Source organism: Nicotiana attenuata, unplaced genomic scaffold (genome assembly GCF_001879085.1).
Source record: "Nicotiana attenuata strain UT unplaced genomic scaffold, NIATTr2, whole genome shotgun sequence".
In the NCBI taxonomy this organism is placed as follows: Eukaryota; Viridiplantae; Streptophyta; class Magnoliopsida; order Solanales; family Solanaceae; genus Nicotiana; species Nicotiana attenuata.
The window spans coordinates 37,360-44,324 of NW_017674157.1; the positions used below are offsets into that span (position 1 = coordinate 37,360).

The 6,965-nt window shown below is 37.4% G+C and overlaps 1 protein-coding gene across 1 annotated transcript; it reads right to left on the minus strand.

Annotated features, from left to right (window-relative positions):
• Nucleotides 1–555: 555 nt before the first annotated feature.
• Nucleotides 556–1,655, minus strand: LOC109218112. The gene is made up of 2 exons (XM_019382430.1): nt 804–1,655; nt 556–678 (listed from the first exon to the last, which is right to left on the minus strand). The coding sequence occupies exons 1-2, from the start codon at nt 1,653–1,655 to the stop codon at nt 556–558; spliced, it is 975 nt and encodes a 324-aa protein (XP_019237975.1).
• Nucleotides 1,656–6,965: the final 5,310 nt, after the last annotated feature.

Genomic DNA, 6,965 nt, shown 5'->3' on the forward strand with positions numbered 1-6,965 from the left:
ATTACTTACAATTGCATTTATGGTCTGTGTGGTTTTAAAAGAGACAAATTGTTGTCCTTCAAGATGTAGCTGAAGATGGTAAATAGCTAGGCTCATTTCGCTTATGGGAGAACCAAATAAACGCCAAGTTGCCTCCGGCGGCGAAACCCATCTAGCGGATTGATATTGTTTGATCTCATCTATTTCAATATTTGGATCATCAGCATGTACAAAAAAGCAATTTTATCATGTCCCTTGCAAATATATTTATAAAGATATTTGACAACTTTAATATCAGAACAAACTTCAACATTAATATGACAATTAAATTTGCTTAGTAGATATGAATTGTAAGGAACCACCCAGGAGTTATCAAGAAGGTGGCCTCTAATATTTACAACTTTGCCGGTATTTCGTCTTTGATATATTGGATACCCATCTTTTTCCTTTGATGTGTGATCAGCAAATTCCTTTGGATATTCAAACTTACAATATCCTTTTTTTCTGTACAAGGACATTTAGGATTAAGCTACCACAAGGTCCATGCATCATATGTTTAGTAATAAGTGTATACAATTAATTATTCGTATCACGATCAGGCAATTCAGCACAAACAATTTTATCATAAGCTTCTGGAGTTAACAATTTATATTCGTTGTTGAGTATGATAAGAAAATGAGCATGTGGAAGATCGTGCTTCTGAAATTCAATAGTGTACATAAAAGCAGCAACTCTTCCAAATATGTTTCTCTTTAGTATATCTGTTTTATCTCTTCTACCTTTTCTCTAAACACTCGACTAAGTAAATCAAGCCGATTTTATACCTCATCTGTTACCAATAAATGTTCTTCTATTTCAGGCCAAGATGGATTACATGTCATTGTCAAAAATATATCAGGTTTTCCAAAATGTTGCACTAACGCAATAGCGTCCATATATCTTCGACGCATATCTCTAGGACCTCCTACAAAACTCGCAGGAAGAAAACTTTGTTTACCAATATTTGATGCATCTCTCTCTCCGTGTCTTAGAACATCAAGAAGCCCTGCTGACGCATCAACTCGAAATAAATCTTGATTAAGTGAATAGAAATCTAACCTTTGAGTCTCAAGCTTGATGAATTGATCGACTGAGTACTGTTGAAATGCTCTCCCAGCATGTAAAACTCCATTTTCTTCGTCATCCCTCATTTGAAGCTTATAGCAGTAATACTCACGGCAAGATACAGTATTTCTTTTTTGTTTCTTTTTTTGCAGAACTTCTGCTTCCATATCAAGAAGCATGTCAATTGAGCACATATTTTCTACACTCGGAAGTTGCTCATGTTCATAATAAATTCCGGTACTAACAGTATTGTTCGTTCGAATAATCTTTTTAATACCACAGTGCCATCCATTCTGTCCATAAGGAAATAGTAATGGATACTGCAACGGATCATAACAGCTGTAATAATAATTTACTAATTGGCTCTTACAACTATGTGTATAAATTCGAATGTGTGGTAAAGAAATATTGGAACTACTCTCATCTTCTATCCATATTGCTGCTACTTCTGACGATGTTGGTAAGTTGTATGTTCTTTGATCTAAACCAGAGTCAGACTTCAGCGCAATATAGAAGTTGGTTAATTCTGAAATATCTGTTAACGATTTCAAGAAAATGCAGTATGGGTTCATTTTTAATGTGTCCATCAAAGTTCTGATAACTGATTCATTAAGCTTGTCAGAGATGCCATCCGATTTGCTACCTCATTATTTGTATCGTAGAAATACAACTGCAGATTTTTAGCCTGTTGACTCGAGGGCACCAAGTCATCTATAAAATGATACATTTTTCCTTGAACTCTAAATGTATAAATACCGCGATTCCTTCTCGCTAAATCTCTGTCATATTTCACTTCAAGAGAAGTAAATGCGAACATGTTATTATACATTCTAACATAAGTGCGAAAATTTCCACATTCCTCAGAGTTTCCTAAATAAAGATTTAGCAATTCAGCAGGCATTCCATAGTGAATCAACTTCACTGAACCATTGTCACAACAAAATCCTGGTGGTTCATATTCAAATCTTTTGGCTCTACAAAATTCACAGTTTGATATAGGTTTGAGTCTGAAAGAGCTATTAGGCAATTCATTAGTGTTGCAACGACCCAATATTTTAGGTTTACAATCTGTATATCTCAAATTTTAGCGAAGGAAAATATATCAGTTCAGGGGGAAAAATGACTAAAATAGTTTGGAGGGCAGATGAAAACAAACCTTTCTTTGCTGTTGTATACGACGCAATGTTGTATTGTTCGGTGCACGTTCTTGAGCTGGATCCTAACATATAATGAGTTATCACATAAGTCTGGATATGTAAAAAAATTTACAGATAACACCACTGTTCCAGGCTTACCAACTTCAAAAATGTAGGAGCTACTACCTATATCTCTGCCATCATCAGAAATAACAGAAGCGTCAACTGAGTGCACATTTGCTTAGACAAACAAAGAGAAAACAAGTCAAGTCACATCACATTGATGTATGGACATATAAACTAAAACATACATATATAAGAAGCAAGTTAATAACTTAAAAACTAATATTGTACTAACTTGTTTCCAAGAGGGAAGATGAGGCTCCTCTTACACCAACTGTATTCTCGATCTGCTCATTGCTAAATTGGCAGGAAGTTGGTACCTCCATGGAATCATCAATAGGATTATCTGTTGTAGAATGAAGGTATACCGTTCGTCGTTGCATTAAGTTTAATTCTCTTTTGTCCGCCGACCTCTCTCAATATATTTCACGGCGTCTCTGTTTTATTTTGACCCCTCTTTCTTCAGAGCACTGACGCTTCCCTTTTTTTGATGGCATTGAATCAATAGTTTTTTCAAGCCTAGACATCTTTTTATAGTCACAAAACTTGATCGCTGCCGAAAAAATAAAGAAACTTCTGTTAAAGTTGCTAAATTGCATGCATGAGAAATTACTACAACTCATTTTGATACACTAGTAAATTTACTCTAACAAGAAACTAATATCAGCCCTTTATTGATCCACCCTCTCCCCTAATCATCATAAGGCTAAAGAAACCAAAATTGACGACAACGTATGCCCATGTTGGTCAAACTAACAATTTTCTTTTCAAAGGCATCCAACTGAATGAATGAACTCTGGTATCCAGAGATAAAGAAAATGTAGATTTTTCTGAGATGACCTATATCATCTTGCAAGCAGTAGCTATGATATAAATTAGCCCAAGGAAAATGAGAACAAAAGCCATTGATACTCCTCAGGACAACAGAGATAAAAATAAATCACAAACACTTAAAAAATAGAGAAGACAGAAATATGCATATCAAATTTAATAGAAATGGTAATTCATTGAAGAATTTATTCAAACACCTAGAAGAGAAGGCATTGGTAGTAATTTTATACCTTCAAAAACCACCACTAACTATTGGCACGTCTAATTGCCAAAATAAAAGCTAAGTAAACTAATACTGGAAAATAACTTGCAAAACTCAGCTAAAAGGGGAAAATCAGAAAACGGCATATCAAAAGATTAAACAAAAAAGAGTCAAAATACTATGAATTAACAGGGGATTAGCCGATTTACAACAAACTTTGAGTCTTAGATTAGAACTCACCGTATCTTTTTTTATAATAATTACCTTCAAATAAGTAGAAAATTCGAAATAGAACTTCTCAAGCAGCAGTTGCTATAACCCCTGATTAGCAAAGGCTGTGTTCTTCAGAGAAACCCAAGAGGAAAACCAAACAAAATACCAAAAGAAGATCGTTCAATCGAGCAGACACGGCAACTTAAGCTCCAAGTTCACAGAGAAAAAGCTAAGGTAATCCAAAAATAAAGTTCTGGAGAGGAGAGTATCCGTAGGCTTATAATTTTCTGTACTATATGGAATTACTTTGCAGCTGTCAAAAGTAATCTACGTGTTGCGTTGTAAATGTAATGAGTCAGCGCAAGATGTAAAACCTGTCACTGTTAGAGCTAAAGTAGCAGTAAAAGGTCAAAAGTGGGCTTTGAAAATACCTAAAAGGTTTACTGTATTCCTATTTACAAAATGGTGTGATGGCAGTTGATGTAATAATGTTGAAAAGCAGGGGCAAAAATATTATGGCTGAAGCTGCCATGTCGACGAAGAGCTATACGGAATTACTTTGTAGGTGTCAAAAGTAATCTGCGTGTTGCGTTATAAATGTAATGAGTCAACACAAGATGTAAAACCTGTCACTGTTAGAGCTAAAGTAGCAGTGAAAGGTCAAAAGTGGGCTTTGAAAATACCTAAAAAGTTTACTGTATTCCTATTTACAAAATGGTGTGATCGCAGTTGATGTAATAATGTTGACAAGCAAGGACAAAAATATTATGGCTGAAGCCGGCATGTCCACGAAGAGCAGGCTGCTTCAGCTGCTCCTACGGTGCTTCTTATATAGGAGAATGGGCGGTTTGTTACTCTAAATTTATCGTTTTGATTTCAAATTAATTAGCTTTTGACTGTTATAAATGCTTATGTTTTTTTTTTTTTTTTGTTCGAGTTATTTCCTTTGATGACATAGAAAGCAAAATCCTTTTTAAAAATAAAAAATAAAAATTGTTGTCTATGTCCTTTATTAATTTCACTGTGCCATTGTCGTAATCAACCCATGCGTAACTTGTAAATTTTTATTCTTTAGTATATACGTAGTTTGCTGCATTTAGTACTGACAGGTGAGATTTTAAAAGATTTTATCAAATGATGGTGGAGTTATAATATACTCCCTCTACTCTTTTTAATAGTTCATTATTGACTTGACACTCTGTAACGACCCGGCCGGTTGTTTTAGGAATTAACGTCCCGTTCCCCTATTAACTGCATTCCTCGTATTTTTTTCTGCTATTGTGAGTTGCCGGGAGGATTCGTTTTGTGTTTCGGAGTGTTTTGGGACACTTAGTCCCTACATGAGAGTTTTAGCCTTAGAATTTGGACCGTAGTCGGAGCAGTATGAAGACGGCCTCGGAATGGAATTCTGTTGGTTCCGTTAGCTCCGTTGGGTGATTTCGGAGTTAGGGGCGTGTTCAGATTGTGTTATGGAGGTCCGTAGTTTAATTAGGCTTGAAATGCCTAAAGTCGAATTTTTGAAGTTTCCGGTTCGATAGTGACATTTTGATATCGGGGTCGGAATGGAATTCCAGAAGTTGGAGTAGGTCCGTTGTGTCATTTGGGACGTGTGTGCAAAATTTCAGGTAATTCGGATGAGGTTTGATAGACTTTTTGATCAAAAGCGGAAATTTGAAGTTTTGGAATCCTTAGGCTTGAATCCGAGGGTGTTTTGATGATTCGATGTTGTTTTGAGTGTTCCGAAGATCGGTACAAGTTTGAATAGTGGTATATGACCTGTTCGTATCTTTGGTTGAGGTCCCGGGGGCCTCGGGATGATTTCGGAAGGTTTCGGAAGAATTGGAAGTTGTTTCGAGAAGCTTCAGCAACTGATCTTCTGTCATAACCGCACCTGCGGTTGGGGACCGCAGGTGCGGAGCCGGAGAAGTGGCGTTGGCATCGCAGAAGCGGAAAAGAGGAGCGCCAGCAGGGACCGCAAAAGCAGGCGCTTCATCGCACAAGCGGCGCCGCATCTGCGGAAGGGAGGTCGCAGGTGCGTAAATCCTTGTATAATGAAAAGTCGAAGGTGCGACTTGGTCTGCGCAGAAGCGGGACCGAAGGTACGGTCCCAGAGCCGCAGATGCGGTTGCAATGGTCAGAAAAGGGGCAGAATCGAGGGTTAAGCTTCAAAACCTTAGAAATTGATTTGGGAGATGAGGATTGGCAATTTTGGAAGATATTTTCACCTGGGTGTTTTTGGTAAGTAATTCTTACTCGGTTTTGATTAATTTCCACAAATCTATGCTTAAATTCATCCTTTAAATTCGAATTTGGGGTGAAAATTTGGAGAAAAAATGGAAAAGTTCTTAGGCCTAATTTTGGAGTTTTGATCAAGATTTTGATGTCAGATTGGAGTAATTTTTGTATATATGAACTCGTGAGAATGTGAGGGTTCCGAATTCGTAAATTTTACCCGATTCCGAGACGTGGGCCCAGGAGGTTTTTGGGGTGATTTTCCTAATTTCGCGTATTAGCTTCGAATTAATTAGTTGAATTAGTTACTTGAAGTTATATTTACATTACGCAATTACTTTGCATAGATTTGGGCCATTTGGAGTCGGATACTCGTGGCAAGAACGTGGTATTGAGTTGATTGAGCTGGTTCGAGGTAAGTGGCTTGCCTCACCTTGTGTGGGGGAAACTCCCCTTGGGAATTGATACTGTGATATATGAAATGCCTTGTACGTAAGGTGAAGAGTGCATACATGTGCTAATTGTTGAAAATCCTGTTTTCATCAAGTAACTATAATTTCGTTTTCTTCCCTGTTTTTACCAGTTGTAATTTAAGCCTACTGTTAGCTTAGGAAAGCATGTCTAAGTGATTAACTGCTTTACTTGCCCAAACTGCCTTATTTGAATTCTGTGCAGCATGCTAGGCTAGAAATACCTGTTTTACCTTAGTATAAATTGATTGAACTGAATATTCTTCGTGTTGCTGCGTGTGTTTAATTTGGGACTACGGGCGATATCCCGGGAGATCCCACCTTGCCTGTTTTATTTGGGACTACGGATGTGTATTCTGGGAGATCCCCCTGCACTTTTACATTGGAACTACGGGACTGCACCCGGTAGATTCCCCCAGTATTGAGTATTTACATTTGGGACTACGGATGTGGTATTCCGGGAGATCCCCTACGCATTATGAGCTGACTACGGGACGACACCCGAGAGATCCACTGGATATTTATATTTGGGACTACAGGACGGTATCCTGGGAGATCCCCGGTTGTTATCTCTTAGTTGAGCTGTATTCCTTCTGTGATTATTTTGTCTCTGCTGTAGTTGTTGCTACTCTTATTACCATGTGCTACTTTCTCTTCCTTGTATATTATTGTATA